Source organism: Hydra vulgaris, chromosome 06 (assembly GCF_038396675.1).
Source record: "Hydra vulgaris chromosome 06, alternate assembly HydraT2T_AEP".
In the NCBI taxonomy this organism is placed as follows: Eukaryota; Metazoa; Cnidaria; class Hydrozoa; order Anthoathecata; family Hydridae; genus Hydra; species Hydra vulgaris.
This window is the reverse complement of record NC_088925.1, coordinates 24,757,448-24,777,500: the sequence shown is the minus strand read 5'-3', so window position 1 is coordinate 24,777,500 and position 20,053 is coordinate 24,757,448. Positions and strand designations below refer to the sequence as shown.

At 28.6% G+C, this 20,053-nt stretch overlaps 1 protein-coding gene across 1 annotated transcript in view; it reads right to left on the bottom strand.

Moving 5' to 3' along the window:
* LOC105847844 (voltage-dependent P/Q-type calcium channel subunit alpha-1A) overlaps positions 1-20,053 on the bottom strand; it is a 240,515-nt gene that overhangs the window by 143,869 nt on the left and 76,593 nt on the right. Inside the window, exons 9-13 of the mRNA XM_065799676.1 lie at positions 19,226-19,398; positions 11,194-11,306; positions 6,352-6,461; positions 5,990-6,121; positions 918-984 (exon numbers count right to left, since the gene is read on the bottom strand). Coding sequence (XP_065655748.1) covers positions 918-984; positions 5,990-6,121; positions 6,352-6,461; positions 11,194-11,306; positions 19,226-19,398 — 595 coding nt within the window. The remainder of the gene's footprint in view (positions 1-917; positions 985-5,989; positions 6,122-6,351; positions 6,462-11,193; positions 11,307-19,225; positions 19,399-20,053) is intronic.

Below are 20,053 nucleotides of genomic sequence, written 5' to 3'. Positions count from 1 at the left end.
TTAAACAAGAAGAAATATCCCCTGAAAATAAAAAACAAGATTTTTCTGGAAAGCAGGTGGTCTCGTATGCAATGGCAAATACTGTCAAATAACAAATTGAGCCAAACAAGAGCGCGCTAAAGTATGAAGAAAATTGTTTCAGAATTAAGTTTGGATTTAACATGCCTGGCTATAGTATAAAAATTAGCAAAACTATAGATTTTACACAAACCATATTTTCAATAAAGAGAATGAAATTTGTTAATTCATTTTTAAAAACAGGATAGGTTAAGGGTAAGTTGTATTTTAAACCATATTTTCAGTGGCGGTTAGATTTGAATTAAAATAGCGGCTAATCATGGCTATTAGTAAACTACTGGTGGCTACTGGCTGTTAAAGAAATTAAATAGTGCAGCACCATCTACAATGGATTGAGGTAAGTTGTGTTAGCCTGATCTCTTGCCAGAAGTTTGTTTTTCCAAAAGAGAAGTGCCTGTTATAGATTTGTTTTCTTTTGGTATTTAGTTTACTGACTTGATTGGCAAGTTCTTTCCACTCATTGTAGTACCCGGAGAAAAAAAATCATTGACACTCTTTTATAAGGCTTTGAATAAATATTGTCATCCAAGGCTTAGGATTGACAAGCGTTATTGCTGATGTAAAATATATATATATATATATATATATATATATATATATATATATATATATATATATATATATATATACATATATATATATATATATATATATATATATGTATATATATATATATATATGTATGTACATATATATATATGTATATATATGTATATATATATGTATATATATATATATATATATATATATATATATATATATATATATATATATAAGTTTAAAAATTTAAACAGAAGAAATTAAATTTAAAAAATAAAAAACAGAATAAAAAAACTTACTTGAAAAACAGTTAATATAGCATTAAAAAAGTCATCAAAATTTGAACGTGGATTAGTTAACTTCAATCTATTATGTTGAAAGTACTCAAAGTTTATACATATATATATATATATATATATATATATATATATATATATATATATATATATATATATATATATTATATTGTGTATATATATATATATATATATATTTACATAAATATAACTATATATATATATATATATATATATATATATATATATAATATATATATATATATATATATATACACACACATATATATATATATATATATATATATATATATATATATATATATATATATATATATATATATATATATATACATATACAGCTGCGAAAAATAAAATAGCTCCACCACCAAAAATTGGTTGAAATTAGAATTTTTAACTATTTTTGATAGTTTGAAAATCTTTTAAATACATATTTAAAAGTAAAATGGCTTATAATTTTTATAAAAAATAAAGTATACAAGTTTTAACATATAGTAATCAATTATAAAAAAAAAATTCAAAAATAATCAAATAAAACGCGAAAAAAATAATAGCACCACAGCTTTAATGTGTACTTTAAAATAAGGAAATATTATGAGATCAATTGTTTTAAACATTTTACAATAAATATTAGTTACTTCTTAACATATTAGTATTTTGTAGCGTGACATTTATTCAGTGCCGTCTTAACGCATAGGCTAGGTAGGCTGCAGCCTAGGGCCCCCGATTTTTAGGGGCCCCCAAAATGTGTCTGGATTTTTTTTCAAATTTATATAAATAAAAAATAATATTTTTAAATTTTCTGAAGAAATCATAGTTTGGGGGCCCCTCGGGAATAATTTTTTTCTTGATAAGATTTTTTTTAATTATTTTTAGAAAAGTTTCAGTTTTTCAGTTTGGGGGCCCCCTAGGGAATTTTTTTTTCTTGATAAGCAAAAATGCATGCATGCGTCCGAAAATAAACATAAATTTTCCGATAAGAAGTGTTAAATACAAGCACTTAAAATATCCCATTAGATTGAATTTGAAATTGCTGTGATCAACTTAAAACATCTGTTTTGAAAAAAAGTCATTTAACATGTCTAATCGGACTTATCAAAGTGGTGCTGCAAAGAGGAAAAAAGCCGCTAAAGCAAAAGAAGACATTTCAAAATATCTTCCTTTGACATCATTTCTTTTGGTACAAAAGTCAAAGCCTGTTGTGTCCGAAGATGTATTTCTTTGCCCAACTTCAAATTTTGTAAGCATTGATAGTACTTTGTTGCCAAATGAAACTCTAGAAATTCAACAGGAACTGGAACCAGAACAGGAGCCAGAACCAGAGCAGGAGCCAGAACCAGAGCAAGAGTCAGAACCAGCACAGGTGCCAGAACCAGTACAGGAGCCAGAACCAGCACAGGAGCCAGAATCAAATCAAATTAAAACTTATCCAAACGCAACAACAAAAACTACTCAAGAAACTGACCCAGCATTGTGGCATCAGTTATCCCAAGAAGCTCAATCATTTTGGATTTCTAATTGCCCGTCCATGTGCCAGAACAATGATGGGAGCTTCAAAAATTCGGAAAGGTTGAGTTGCGGACAAAAAAGGTACTTATCAAAATCTTGCTTTAGACGTGAACTACACAATGGCGAATTTGTCAATCGTGAATGGCTATTATACTCACCTTCAACAGGTTCTGTTTTTTGCTTTGCTTGTACCTTATTCTCCAGCAAACACTCTAATTTTTCCACAACTGGATTTGATGACTAGAAAAATGCCTTAAAATGTATATCTGGACACGAGAATGGTTCTGAACATCACAAAAATATGCTTACTTACTCCAGTCGGCAGAGAGAAAGTGGCCAGCTTGACTCTGTATTATTAAAACAGTTACAAAACGAACAATTGTACTGGCAAAATGTGCTGAAAAGAATTGTTGCAGTTGTAAAGTTCTTGTCATCAAAAGGATTGCCATTTCGTGGAAACAATGAAACCATTGGTTCAGAGCAAAATGGTAATTATTTAGGAACTCTTGAGTTACTTAGCCAGTTTGACCAATTCCTACATGAACACATGAAAAAACATGGAAATTCTGGAAAAGGTAATACTTCATACCTCTCCGCCAATATCTGTGAGGAGTTTATATGCCTAATGGGAAATAAAGTTTTGAGCGAAATAATTTCTGAATTAAAAAAAGCAAAATACTACTCAATCAGCGTTGACTCAACTCCAGACTTGTCACATGTAGATCAATTAACTTTTACAGTTCGATATGTTAAAGACTTGTCACCAGTTGAGCGTTTTTTGCAATTTGTTCCCATTCACGGGCATGGAGCTGAACATTTAGAAACAGTGGTTTTGAATTTTTTACAAGAAAATGAAATTTCAATATCTGACTGTCGTGGGCAGTCATACGATAATGCATCAAATATGGCAGGACAGTACTCAGGCCTACAAAAGAGGATTAAAGACAAAAGTGAATCAGCATTGTTTATTCCTTGTGCTGGACATTCTTTAAATCTGGTTGGCAACAGTGCAGCTGGATGTTGTTTAGAAGCAATTATTTTTTTTGACTTTGTTCAATGCCTCTACAACTTTTTTTCTGCATCAACTCATCGTTGGCAAGTGCTTCTGTCTTTTGTTGGCAAAGGCAAAAAAATTGTCAAACAGCTTTCTGTTGGTCAGCACGTGCAGATGCTGTGACTTGTCTGCATGACAGTTATGATGAGATTAAAAAAGCACTTGAATTTTTGATCAAGGACATAAGTCAGTTAAAAGAAACTCAAAATGATGCTCAAAATCTCATCACGAAAATGAACACTTTTGAGATTGTTTTTCTGACAATTTTCTGGAATGATATTCTTTGTCATTTTAATGAAACATTGAAGATTTTACAGAAAGAAAATTTAAACCTGGATGTTGCAGTTCGGATTCTAAAGTCATTGTTGCATTTCATTAAAGATTTGAGGAGTCAATTTGAGAATTACCAGGAAAAAGCCAAAATCTTGCTTCCAAACACTGACTACAGAGATTCTTCAAAAAGAACAAAAAAAAGAAGCCGACGTATGGCCTTCTTTGATGGTGAGGCTGAAGAATTGGAATTTCAGGGAAGTTATAAATTCAAAATTGAAACATACCTTCCTGTTATTGATTCACTAACATCAAATTTAGAAAAAAGAACATCAGCATATGAGAAGATCAATGACAATTTCGGATTTCTAGTAAACATTCAAACAATTGCCAATGTTGAACTAAAAGACCATTGTTCAAACCTAGCACAAATTTATAAGAAGGACATAAATGAAAATGAACTTTTTTTTGAGTGCCAGCAGTTTAAATATTACATTTCAAAAGATGAACATTCATTTACAGAATTTTACTCAACATTAAAAAGAGACCACTTGGAATCAACTTTTCCAAATATTGAAATTTCCCTTAGAATTTTTCTGTCAATGATGGTCTCAAATTGCACTGGCGAGCGATCATTTTCAAAACTAAAACTTATAAAAAATGCTTATAAACTCTGCTCAACCATGCTGCAAGAAAGATTGAACTGTTTGTCATTAATGTCAATTGAATCAGATGTTCTTTTAACCATTGATTTTGATGATATTATTAAAGAATTTTCAAGAAAAAAATCATGTAAACGTCACATGTAAATTTTATCATTGCTTTAATAAATGTTTCCTATTTTAGTATTTGATTTAATTTTTTTACTAAGGAAAAAGGGGGCCCCCAAATTAAGTCTAGCCTAGGGCCCCCGATGGCCTTAAGACGGCCCTGCATTTATTAGCAATGACGGCTACACAACGTCTTAGCATTGAGTTAACCAAGTCCTGACATCGCTTTAGCAGAACTTTGCTCCATGTCTCCTTAACTACGTTCCAAAGTGACTCATTTGTGGTGGGTTTGGCAGCAGCAACCACCTCCTTTATGTCCCTTATGCACTACTAACTGGTAATGACTCCTGTTAGCCAGAAGTTCCATTTTGGCTCGTTGTTTCATCAAAGATGTAAGTAAATTTCTAGACCAAGTGAACTGGGTATTAACTAAGAAGTGTACATTGAAAAAAGTATAATGAAGTGGTTGGTCCCATTCACTCAGAAATATTACATAAATGGTAAATACATATTTGGGGCTGATTTAATTTCTTCACACTTAAATCAGATAGAGTTTGGCTACAAGCTCTAAAGATATCACTGATAACAAAAGAAATAAATCCAGTATAATTTTGAGAAATTCTTAAAAATAAAGTGCACTTGGATGCCTATAAGAGAGCAGGACCAACTATTGGTGAGAAAAATATATGCCAAAGTTTTTACAAAAAGAAGCTTCCATAACACAAACAAGACTTTACTAAATGTACCATTACAGATGTATTGGCTTTTTACTGGCAAATACTTAAAGTTTTTATAATAATAAATTTTATTAAATGAATATATTTTTTTAAATATAATCAAAATTGTGCACATTATTAAAAAATGACTTTTGATATAATACTGAGTATTAATTATATACGAAAGATCTCTCAACACAAAAAAAATATTATGTCACAACACACATACTTATTACCTTTGTTACATGTTATTTTAAAAGAAATTAAAGGCTACATAATATTATTAAAATAACTATTTAATACTTTTATGAACTTATTTATTTACAATCTTAAGTATTATGTATTTCCTTAAAATAGAATTTAGTAACTAAGAAAAAATAATAATGTTAATTATTAATAATATTAAAATCAAAGCAATTGTAACAAGTGTAATTTTAGAAAAGTTATTCTAATTTTATTTAGGGATCATCCAAAAATTGTCACACTCTAGGGAGAGGGGAGGGGTTAGTGGTTTTGTGACAACTTGAACGCAACTTCTTACTAAAGATTTAACATATTGTGATGAGGTTGTCAATAACAATTGAAAATGGTGTGATGTAATTAGAAGACATCCCCTTAGTAAAATGTTGATTGTTATAAAACATGATAAATTAATTATTAATTTTTTTTAAATTTTTATTTTAAATAATTGAACTTAAGATTAAAGTAAAATAAACAAAATTGAATTAAACTTACTGTCCACCAAAAAGTTGCATGCCAAGTAACCCAAAAATCATAAGGAAAAGTAATAGCAACACCACTAAACTCATGATTGATGTCATGCTAGCTAAGATGGATGCAATTAAATTTTTCAATGAACTCCAATGTCTAAACAAAGTAATTTAAAAAAAGTATTTTTAAACTTAATTATAAAAAGTAAAAAGCTTTAAACTTTAGAAAAATCTTTAAAAAATATTTCACCTAATAGAAAAACTTAAAACCTTTTATCATATATTTATAAATTCTTATTTATTAAATTTTATATTATACAATATTTTAAATTTCTACTATAAAAAGTTTTTATAAAAAAAGTAAATTTTTTTGTTTGTTAGACTTACGATGTAAATTTGAAGAGTCTCATAAGTCGAAGTTGACGTAACACAGAAACACCAAGATTTATTTTCAAAAAAAAATTCATGAGCCAATTTATTATACTTGCAAATACAACCTATTAAAAGATGATGAAAATTATATATATATATATATATATATATATATATATATATATATGTATGTATATATATATATATATATATATATATATATATATATATATATATATATATATATATCAACCCTTGGAATTAGGGTCAGCATTCGCCAATGCCAATGGCAAAAAATTGCCAACCTCATTTCTATGTTTTATGGGAACCCCTTTGTGTCCAATTTTTTTGCCAACCTAATGCCGAACTCTAACAGTTTGAGGTTGGCAATATATTGCTGACCTCATTTTTCCTAATTCTGAGGGTTGATATATATATATATATATATATATATATATATATATATATATATATATATATATATATATATACACATATATATATCTATATATATATATATATATATATATGTATATAACTATTAATATAATTTATATATATATAATTTATATATATATATATATATATATATATATATATATATATATATATATATATATATATATATATTTATATATATATAGTGCTAAATGTATTTTATAATATTTTGTTACAAATCTTTTCAGAAATAAAAACTTTTTTTGAAGTTGTTATTTTGCTTGACATACAATTATCACTGTATTGGTTATATTAATAGTTATATACATATATATATATATATATATATATGACATGTTTTTATTTAACTATTGTAAATGTGGATTTCGAATGATTTTTTATTCTTATTCTTTATAGGCTGCATAATGAACTTGAAGAAAAAATTTATCAAAACCGTGACAAAAAAGTGACAAAAAAGTGACACAGAACACTCAGTATTTTGCCAACCTTGTAAATTTCCAAAAAGTCAACTGCCGACAAAAGCAGAAGTCCTTATGCATTTTCCATACATCGGACACTCAAAGACTTTCTCACAATCCTTAGACTCTGAAGAACCACCAATCAAAGAGAAGAAAAAAAATAAAAAGAAATAAGAAATAATATGATTTGTTAAACATACGGTAGAGGGCGGGATTGCCAACAATTTCATATAAAAGCATTCTGAAAAGCTTGGATAAATTGGTTACTGATACAAAATGATTGAGGAAATATGTTAATGAAAAGAGAAATTTATCTATGCTTTAGTGCCAACTTGGTTTGTTTAATAAAGTATTTGACATTTTGTCAAATACTTTATTGAAAAAACAAATGTCCTTGCAAATATGTTAATCATGGTATAAGGGACCGGTCAAACTGCAAATGTTCCATCAAAATTCCTTTTAAGGGATGGGAGTTTTGGCTCGATCAAAAAAGTTATTGTAAAATATACATCAGTCAGATTGACCGAGAAGAAACAGAACAACTCAAAAAGCAAATTCGTTAAAATCGGAAAATTCAGTTTGGAAAAAAGTATGCAGAAACATTCCAAGTTTTGTCATCAACAATAACTCTTTCCAGCGAGAGCAATAAAAAAAGCAGTTATTGTGATGATACTGAGGAATATAACAAGGCTACTGATTTAGAAGACAACTCGCATAGTGGACATGATCCCAAATATCGCAATGTATTTCAGTACAAAGAACTCTGTCAAATAATAAAAAGAACAGGAGTAGGCAACCCAGATGTATGCAAAGTCATTACGCTTGCTTGAAAAATATATCATTCAATTCACCGCAACACATATTAGATCCAGCAAAGTTAAGAAGACAAAGAAACCTGTCGTGACAAAAAGATGTCAAAGAACATGCAGAATTGGCCACAGAAATAATTGCAATTGGATTTGATGGCCGTATAGATAAATCCTAAGGTTAGTAGAACAAGACAATAGTAAAGTTAGCAGGGGCTATTTCCATCAAAGAAGATCATTACGTTATCTGATCATATCCCAACAGTGTCTACTTTGATCACATTTGTCCACAAAGTGGTAAAGCTGTTGATGTTGCAAAGAAAATTATTTCAGTTTTAAATGACAAATTCTCTTGTGACTTTACAAAGTGTTGTTTGTGATGGAACCAATGTAAACACGGGCTGGAAAAACGGTATCATTTGTTTACTTGAAACTTGCATTAGCAAATCTCTTCACTGGTGTATTTATTTGCTCCATTTGAATGAGCTGCCTTTCAGAGAAATTTTCACTGCACTTGATGGCAGTACATCTGGTCCTACTGTATTCAAAGGCATTCTTGGTAAATAACTGTACTTTGATGTTCATTTTCTACTAATAGTTGACTTTACAAGTGTAAGTTGACAGTGTAAGTGGAGTAATCATTAAAATGTTTGATGATGTCATTCATGATCTCAGTAAAGATCAGAAATACTTACTTAAAGCATGAAATGCTGCTATTCAAAGATTCCAAAATTTGGATGTAGAAACAAAGAAGAATTTCACAAATACAGATCTGGAAATCTCAATTATGCCAGTTGGCTCACATTTGCTAATCGCCTGCTTTGGTTATGCATGTCGACCGTAAAACCCATGACAAGCCTAATAAAAAATGTTGATTACATCATCAAAGTTCTCAACTTTTGTTAGTTTTTAATCAAGAAAAATTGAAAATGCATTAAAAGAGCATGGAATTTTTTCATGATTGTGAAATACCTTCAGAGTCTTAATCATCCTGATAGAAAAGCCATCATCCAGAATGTATTGCAAAGAAATTATTATTTTGCTTATTCTGAAAGTGTTATGTTGTCAGCTTGCAAGCATAAAAACAAGAAAAAAGCAGTCAATGCAGCAAATAAAATTATTGCATGCAGAAGAGAAGAGAATAATGATGGAATACATGTTTTCTCTCTACAAAAAAATTCTTTTAATTTTTCCTTCATATTTGGAAATATCGACTGGCTAAATGTTGATATCTCTTCTCCTCTGTTTTTATCTGAAGTGAACAATTAAGACCTCGTAATCAATGTTACAAATGGCACTCTTCAAGTTCCAGATATTCCATGTCATTTTCAAAATGTTGAACATCTGGTCAAAGAAATATCTGGAGTGTTTAAGATTGTTACAACCTATAAAAAACGTCATGAAATGCTTGTTTCTGCTTCAAACTTGAATATTAAATATCCAAAATTCAACAATAAAAAAGACTTTATATAAAAGTTTTGCATTTTTATATTTTTTTTAGTATATAAATGTAGCTTTTATTTTTTACAAGGTGTTTTTACTTATTTTTAGTGATATGTAGGCAAATAACAGTTGATCTCATACCCTTATAATATAAGCAAAAATTGCCTCCATTTAAACTAAATTCAAAAAAGCTTATATGTTTCAGGCAGTCATATTACATGGTGTAGCAACTTTTCCCATTAGTAATGATGCAAAAATCAGAAAAATAAAAAAAATGATCCAACCTATATATATATGTATATATATATATATATATATATATATATATATATATATATATATATATATATATATACACATACATACATACATATATATATATATATATATATATATATATACATATATATATATATACATATATATATATATACATATATATATATATATATATATATATATATATATATATATATATATATATATATATATATATATATATACATATATATACATATACATATATATATATATATATATATATATATATATATATATATATATATATATATATATATATATATATATATATATATATGTATATATATATATATATATATATATATATATATATATGTATATATATATATATATATGTATATATATATATATATACAGGCCTTGTAACGAGATTTCGCTGTGTAGCGAAAACGCGTAACGCATTTTTAAGTAACTCAACTCAGCAAATATATTTTGCATCGTTAGAAGTTATATTGAGTCACTAGCGTCTTTACAAGTACCGCATTGTAATTAAAGTTATTTTATCAATGCGTTAAAAATCATACAAACAGTTTTTTTTTCTCACTATAACAAAAGTTACAAATAAAATCTAAGTTCTTATTAAAAAAATCATTTTTATTATTTTTTTCAAATATAAACTAAATTTTATTTTGAAAAAAATATTTTTTTTATAAAACGTAAAATATTTGTTTATTTTCTTATGATTTTAGATTTGGTTTTTGGTTATTTTATGAACTGTTAATGATTTTTTTCTTATTTAATTTGTGAACTCTTTTTAATAATGTTTTTAAACAAAAGAGTTTTTTTTTGTTATTTATCAGTTACCGATAACATATTCGTAATTTATTTTCATAAATTAAACGAACATCATTAAAACTTTATATTATTGAATTAACAATAAACAATATATCTTATTAATAAAATATTTACATCAAAATAAATCGTGCATTTTTTAAACGATTATGACTAAAAATAATTTTTATATTTAAAAGGAATTTATATATTTAATTCCTTAAGATAAAACTTAAAACACTTTATTTCTTTAATAACAAAAAAAAATTATAAAAAAACTGTTTCTTTAACAAAAAAATTTATTAGTTTACAATTGCGGTTAAATGCTTTTACTTAGGACTTTATTTCTTCCGAATAAACGTCACGTTAACGATAATCAAAAGATAATTTAAATATTCTAAAAGATATAAGTTTTTGCGTAGCGCAAAACTGCTGAACGCGTAGGCAAATCGCCTTTTCGCAAGCAAAATGCGAGCTGCATAACGCTTCTTAACAAGGCCTGTATATATATATATATATATATATATATATATATATATATATATATATATATATATATATATATATATATTTACATATAAGTATATATAAAAAATTACCACACAGTCGAACAAATTAAATTTTGATTGAAAATATATTATGGGTCCCAATGCATAAATCTTCAAACACATTTCCAAAAAGAAAAATGCCAAAAAGATATTGTCTGTGATATCTAAAAATATATGTTAACAAAAATAATTTAAAAAATTACAAAAACACAAAAAATACTAAAATACAAAAAATATCAATATAAAAAATACTAAAATACAAAAAATAAAATAAAATATAAAAATAAAATATAAATAAAAATAAAAAATAAAATATAAAAATACTAAAATATGAAAAATACTAAATATAAAAATTAAGCTACTAAATGTTGGAGCTAAATAAAATTGTTAAAATTAAATAATTTTTCAACTAAATTTTAACTTGTGACTTAAAAAACTATTAATGTATTTCACATTATTATATAATATCAAAATAATAAAAAATAATTCGCATTAATGCAAAAATTTTTAACTGCAATTTGAATATTCACAAAATCTTAATTGACAATTAAATATTATTTTAACTAAAGAAACATGGAGAAACATTAAACACCTATAAATTATTTAGCCTTCAACAGTTTGGAAGATTCACACGTCAACACGAACATCGAATGGAACTGCATCCTTTGTTAATAAAATAACAAAAAATAAGAAACATTTTTATAATCTTTTGATTATGTTGTCACAATGTTTTTTATTAAACAGGCTACAAGAAATAAGAGTAAGAGTTGTGAATAAATTCCCTAGCAGCAAGAAACATTAGTGTAATATGTGTAAAGTATTTATCTCAATGTAGGCTAAATGTTGTTAACAATATTGCACCAATATTAAATGTCCAGATTTTGATAGCAAATATTGATTTACAATATCGGCTATATATAAACTACGATATAATGCCAACATATTTGTTATTATAAGCAATGAAAAAACATTAAAATTAAAAAAAGGAGCACCCCAAGAAGAAATTGAACCCGAAACCCTGGTAGCCGCGCCTTAAAATTAGACTTAAAATTATTTCATCCCTACTACTACATAACTATATCAATGAGGAGAAAAAATTAAAGTAATTGACCATTTTTTTGGGGTACAAATAAGGTTTTTATTATGTAATCATTATTTGTACAAGCGTACAAACAATGATTAACTGAAAATAAAAGATTATTGTTTTTAAAAAAAATTTCCCTGAGGAGGACTTAAACCCCAAACATTATCACCTGCGCCTTAAAAGAAAAGCGTTATTACATACACAACACAACACATACACAAATAAAAATTAAATTTGTGGTCAAGTTACTTGATGAAAAGTTCTGGTCATATGAAAGAAAAGATTATAAAAAAACAAAAAAACAAAATTTGCAACAACATTTTTTAACAGAAGCAACATTTTTTATCAGAAATGTTTATTTAAAAACAAAATTTAACGAAAAAAAGATCCATAAAAATATTTACAAAAAACCTCTCCAACTTGCAGATTTTGTTAAATTTCCCCTCCGTGCCCTCCCTCACCCCTCCTATGGTAAGAGAAACCCATTCCCTCCAATGAAATAAGGGGAAATCTTTTTCCAAGTTCTGGGCTAGCACCATATGCTCACTATTGGATGTGGGGCCTTAATTCACATCTCAATAGCATAAAAACGCTTAATAAGATCAATCTGAAAAAATAATGGAAAATAACATAAGTAATAAATGAAACAACTGTAAAAGTAATAAAAGTAATGAATGAAAAAACTTTTATCAGGTAAGGTGTATTGTCATCATGATGACCCTGCTACTGGTATTATGTAATCCAGTGCAACCTGCTCTGAGTCCTGCTGCCTTGTGCAATTCACTTTCTAAGCAATAACTAGTAGGAGTGTACTTCCTGTCATCAATACTATCTAATATCTGTCATGCCTAAAGTAATTTTGTATGTGCGTATCTTTTATATAGTTAGAAATGTTCCGTTTCAGCTCACCTGTAACTTTACTATATATGTATATAGGTCAGAGGTTTAGAGAGAACACAAACGTGTTCTGTCTAAACCTCCTATGCAGCATTTACTCACTCGTAAGTTGCTATCTGTATGTTTGTATTCTGTCTGAACCTTTGTGTGGTGTTCACATATCCATAAGTTACTTTATGTAGGTTTGCGTTCTGCTTAAATCTCTGAAGCAGTGTGAACTTAGTAACCAACTAGTGACTCCAACTATAAAAACCTATGCTCACCTTAATCTCTAGTATTTTGTTAAACGTTATGTTTTTCCAAATGCATTTCCAAAATATTCCCATCAATGCTATAAAGTACACCTTACAGGAAGTAACTCCTTTTAACTACTTCAGGTCAGGTTCAGGAACATCACAGCCACCCTGCTACTGGTATCATGTAACCCAGTGCTACTACATGCCCTGCTGCTGCTATGAAGGGTTTGCTCTTATAGGCAAAGGCTAGGAGAAACAAACTCTGACTTAAAACTCCTTAGGGCTTTTGGTTGAGTAAAGGCTGGAGATAATGTCTCAATAAAATACTCATCTTGAGCAGATGTTAACTGCATCCAGCTACTGTCATAGAAAGCCTCCTAGACAAAGACTTTAAGGTTAAGAAGAATAATTCTGTTGACCAGCCTTGTATGCAAACCTGTGTCACATTGTTTCCAGCCTAAGATGAAGAAAGCTGGATCTTCTTGATTCTAATCTACTCTACTCCTACAATTTACTCTATAGATTTTTGCTTGTGCCTCCTTGATAGTGGCTACGCAGTTCTTCCTGTTATCTCCTAATGAAGTACAATTCTAAAACTCAGTTTATTAGTTCCAAGGCCTGCTGGCAGTAAGGTTTCCCAAACTCTGTCATAGCTCTTGGAGAGCCTGATTCCATCAACAACTGAAAAATATTAGAGTATTAATAGTGCCATGTTACACACAGTGTCCTTGTTAATGCTTTATGTGTGCATTGTAGAGGCCACATAAGAAGTCCTACATTAAAATTTAGACTAATTAAGGGGACTGAGACAACTGCATAGCTTATTGCTTAGGATGCTGTGCTCTATCTATGAAAGAGTCAAGTTCTAAGTAATCCAAAATATTAAACATAAAAACCATCCCTATATCTTTCACAAATATTCATGGTCAGTAAAGTAACTTTCCATCAGTTAAATCTCACCTTTTGTAAAATTCACCTGACTTGCTTGCTCTTTGTGAGACTAATTTAAATTCAGCTGTTTCTTTTTCAGATCTCAGTACTGATAGGAACTATTCTTTGATTGGCAAAGAGTCTTCTGCTAATACTGTTGTTATTAGTGTTTTTGATGCTCGTCACACTGAAGGGTTTTGCTCTAACACTGAATTATTTGCAAACAACTTTTCTTTTAATTCAACTCTTAAACTTTATGGTCATTCTCCTCCTTTCATTCCAGTTTAACAGGTTAACCTATTGTTGGACAAATTACTCCAATGTCGATTGTTATCTCTCAAGTTATATATCAATTAAACTCTTCTACCACTTGTGGTTCAGACAACATTCCTGTCATAGTCTTACAAAAGTGTTCTTAATTCTTTCTATATTCAAAAGTGTTTCAAAAGTAATCTTTAATTCTTTTTATATTTAATAAGCTATTTAAATAAGTGCTAAACTGAATCTTGTTTGTTTCACTGCAAGAAAATGACATTTGTAGTTTTAATTTTTAAAAAACCAACAAGTTTCTAACTTAATAACTTACTGTTATTTCTATATTAATGAATAGCAACTCTCTCACTGAGTTCTCTTCTTTGCATCTTCTTGGATTATTGTTCACTGCTAATCCCTCATTGAAAATATATATACAATTGATTGCTAAATCAGCATCTGCTAAGGTTGCTTCTTTTAATCATGTTTGCCTTTTTCTTATTCCTGATTTTATTTTCTACCTCAACAAATCTCTAATTTACCCCTGTATGAAATCATGTTGAGCTGGTTCTTCAAATTATGCTTTTTCTCTTCTTGACAAGATCCAAAAAGGTAAATGAAATTAGGCCCACTCTATCTACCAAGTTTGAACCTCTCTCGCATTGTCATAAGTAGCATCTCTTACTCTTTTCTACAAATACTATCCCGGCTCAAAAGAGCTACCGTCTATACCTCCATTTTTAAGAACTCACTCTCACTTGACTAGTCATATAGCAAAGTCTCATTTTTTTACTGGATTTGACCATGTATGCTGTAACAAGACTTCAATAAGCACTTGTTAAGCACTTGTGTTTTTTTTTTGCTGCACTTCAACCCTTTGGAACTCTCCTCCATCTTCATGTTTTTCTGACATAGACAATCTTCAATAATTTAAGTGGAAGAGAAAAGTTGAAGTTTATAGGTCAAGATAACGATTGACAGATGATTTAAAAGATTGCAAATAATATGAATCAAGAAAACAAAATGAAGGAAGCAAATTCCAAAAAACCAATGTTTGAGGAAAAAAACTAGACAAATAAGAATTTATTGAGCACTTAGGAACAGTCACCAAAAAAAGATGAGACTTAATAAAATGATGAGACACGAGAAGGAATTTTAGTAGATCGCACAAGAGATGCTAGCACTTTAGAGCATTGCCCATTATAGTATTTGTAGAAAAAAGAAAGATAAGCAACATTACAACGATGTGAAAATGGTTGGAGGTTAGCTGCAAAAAAAGGTCCCACTATGTTTACAATGCATTTATTCAACTTGTCTAAAAGAGAAAGGGCATTATTGGAAGATTTGCCCCAGATATGGCAACAGTATTCCATACAAGGACATTTTGAGATTTATAGAGATAGAGAATAGAATCCGGAGTAAGAAAGTGTTGAGCTTGATAAAGAGATGCAACCTTAGCAGATGCTAATTTTTCAATCAATTTGATATATGGTTTCCAAGAAAGATCAGAAGTAAAATCAAGAAGATGAAGGGTAGATGACTCATTGAGTACATTACCGTTCATAAATATAGGAAGATCTAAATTATTGCAGTAACAATTGCCTGAAAAAATTGGGTTTTATCTGAATTAAAGTTCACTAGCAACTGTGAGCCCCATGCTGGAGCAGAAGTGAGATCCTTTTCAAGCTCAAATGCCCCCTCCAAGCAATCAGAGAGTGTTGGTTTCTTATCAAGACAAGAATAAATGGTAGTATCATCAGCGACCAATGCCACCTTAGATGTGAGATTATCTGGAAGATTGTTAATGTAAATTAAAAAAGAGTACAGGGCCAAGGATAGAACCTTGAGGAACCCCTAAAGTTACAGAATAAGAAGAAGAGTGCTGTCCATCGAGGACAACTTTTATACTGCAATTGGAAAGGAAGGATTCAATATTCTTAAAGATGTTACTTGATACACCGTTAGAAGAAAGCTTATGGAGAAGACCAGCATGCCAAACCTTATCAAAAGCTTTAGGAATGTCAAGAGTGATAGCCTTAATCTCTTCACCTTTATCTAAATCAATAAAACCTGTCAGCTATTACTGTTAGCAAATCAGCTGTAGAATGAAAAGATCGAAATCCATACTGATAATAAGAAAGTAAGTTATTACATTCAAGATGAGAGATCAAGTGTTTGTATAATTAGAGACTTAAAGATCTTGTCTTTAACAGGAAGAAAACTAATTGGACAGTAGTTAGAGGAGTCAGATTGCTCTCCAGAAATTTTGAAAATAGGAATAATAGATACCACTTTCCAGCATGCCAAAAAACAAGACTTCAATAAGCACTTGTTAAATAATATTGAAAGTATAGACACCAGCTCCAGAGAACACTTCAACAAGACTACAACAGGTATGTTGTCTGGACCACAAACTGTAGAAGAATCTACGCAGGAAATCACTTTAGATACAGAAGCTAGAGTGATACGAATTTTAAGCAATAAATCAACCTTTTTATCAGCTATATCAGGAAGAACACAACTATTGGAATCAAGAGATGATATTGATGAGAAGTTCTTAGTAAACAATTCAGCTTTGTCTTTAGGTGAGGTGACAAAATCCAAATCATACAACAGAGGTGAAATAACAGATTTGCCCTTATTCTTGAAACTGCTAAAGGTTCTCCAGAAGTCACGAGAGCCTAATTTTTGAGATAAAATATGATTTCATGACCTGAGAATACAGGCTTTGGCATTAGACAATACTTTTTTACAATGGTTTCAAGCAATAGTAAACAGATGTCTGTTTTCTGGAGAATTGTTTTGCTGATAGATATGGAAGTAATGGTTTTGATTGGAAATTGCAGTACAATGTAAGATAAACCAAGAAGAGTGAGGCTTGACTTGGGAATAAAAGATTCAATGCTAGCCTGAATCCAAGAAGTTATGTAAGAAGCACATTTGTCAGCAGGAAGATGAAAGATATCAACCCACTTCCAGACAACCCGAATCATTTACTCGTTTATGTCTTGTTTCTGATTAGGATCAGAAACGAGACATAAGTTGAGTAGAGAAGGTAAATGATTCGGGTTGTCTGGAAAACGAGTTGGAAAATTGACTATTTCAGTTAAAGATTAAGAAAGGCAAATGTTGTGCCTTTCTTAATCTTTAACTGAACAATACATGTAAAATATCAGAGTACTGTTAGTACTCTGAGATTTTACAGATGTTGATGGAATCAGCCTCACTGAGAGCTACCTCAGATTTTGGGAAACCTGACTACCAGCCGGCCTCAGAACCATAAAACTGAGTTTTAGAGCTGTACTCTCATTAGGAAATAATAGAATGAGTTGTCTTATCATAAAAACAGAGACACAAGCAAAACCCATGAATTGAGTCAAGAAGATCCAGCATTCAATATCCTAAACTGGAAACAATGAAATATAAATACATCTGGGCCAGCCTAATAGATATGTTTTATATATATATATATATATATATATATATATATATATATATATATATATATATATATATATATATATAGAACACTTATATGTTGTCAGAAAATTTTTTCTGCATTTTGTTGACAAAAAGTAAAAATTAAAATGCAAGACCGGAATTTTTTTTTATCAATTGATAGACTGCCTGCCCCAATCAAACCCTCAGTCGATGTAGCAGCACTCCCTTGCGAGTCAGGCTATTTGTCAGTCGATGTAGCAGCACTCCCTCGCGAGTCAGGCTAAATGATAGTTGAAAAAAAATAATAATAAAAACATTTTATTAAAAAAAATAAAAATAAAAACATTTTATTAAAAAAAATAAAAATAAAAACATTGTTTATATTGTTAAAAACATTCAGAATGTTTTTAAAAACATTCTGGTCAATTAAATTTGTGTTTTTGCGGTTTTTTTAAAAAACAATTTGTAATTAAATTAATGGTTTTAACTTTCTGACAACATGCAAATGTTGGACGAAAGTCAAAAGTAATTAAAAGTGGCGTATGTGTTGGTGTAAGAATCATTTTTTTCCTTCCGTACTTCCCAAATGTAACAATCTATAGAACTATATATATATGTATATATATATATATATATATATATATATATATATATATATATATATATATATATATATATATATATATATATTATACATATTATGGATAAACTTCAAAAATAGTAATTATTATATCACTACAGAGAATTTAATCAAAGTATATTTTAAAAAAGGTAAGTTGAACTTTGAATGTTGGCTTAAAAATTCTGAACTGTTATTTAATTAAGCAATACTAAAAATAACCTGAAATACTCCACAAAGCATAATATCCTTTGCTCTATAAGTCATTTGAGATTATGAGGCCCTTTGATGTGGTTAACTAGAAATCCATCTGACTATTATATTTTCAAATAAACATGTTTCTCTTTAATTAGATATTAGTCAATAAGTATTGAGAGAAGCATCAAAGAATCATTTATGTTCAATATTATTAATAATAAAAATAATGAAAACAATAATTACTTTAATACTTAATAAAAATTGTATTGAGAAATTAAAATTTTTTGTTAAATGTTTAATTTTAAAGAAATTCTTAACAAATTACTTTAAAAAAAAAAAGTTGATTATTTTTTGTTTTATATTAAAATACTTTTATATTAAAAATAGAAAAATAACAAATCTACAAGTTTTCAACTTTTTACTTACTTATAACATCATCGATCCATTTCTTTTGGTTATAATACTGCATTATACCAGATACACTGTTTAAAAAGACTAATCCGATAACAACCCAGTACATAAAGTTAGATAACATAAATGTCTTTAATTTTGCTCGAATAACAGTATTTCTTGCAATGAAAAGTTGCAGACCAGTAGAACTTAAAAAAAATAGTGTTATTTAGACATATTTTTTTGAAGATGGTCATTCAATATGACAGCAAATATAAGTGCAGTTTTAAGTGCAAATTTAAGTTTAATTATTCAATTTTCATTTATTTTATTATAAAGTCATGGACATGGACAGAAAAGATATAGACAACTTACCAACACAGCATGTTTATTTATTTCTATTTATTTTATAACTATTTATTTAAAATTGCATAGCATATAAATGATTTTTACAACTTTTTCTTCATAATGTATTTGGAGTATTATTCTCTCAAGTTAAAAATGGAGATGTACCGCCAATGTTACTTATGAGGGTATAAGTTTTTAATACCATCTCAAAGTATATGTAAATATATACTAATATTAAAATTTATAATTATTTAAATTTTTGACTTCTGGTGTAATAGACTTGTGAATGATGGTTCGTTTGACAAAATGACTGAAAGATAAGATAAAGGATAAAGAAGCAACCTTATCAGGTGTTAATTTTAATATGAATCGGATATATGGTTTTTATGAGAGGTCAGTGTTGAATAAAATTTCTGTAAAAGTCATACCATTTATCAATTTAAGAACTTATATAATATAAGAATGGAGATATTGGTTAGCAATTATATAGTATAAGAATGGAGATATTGATTAGAA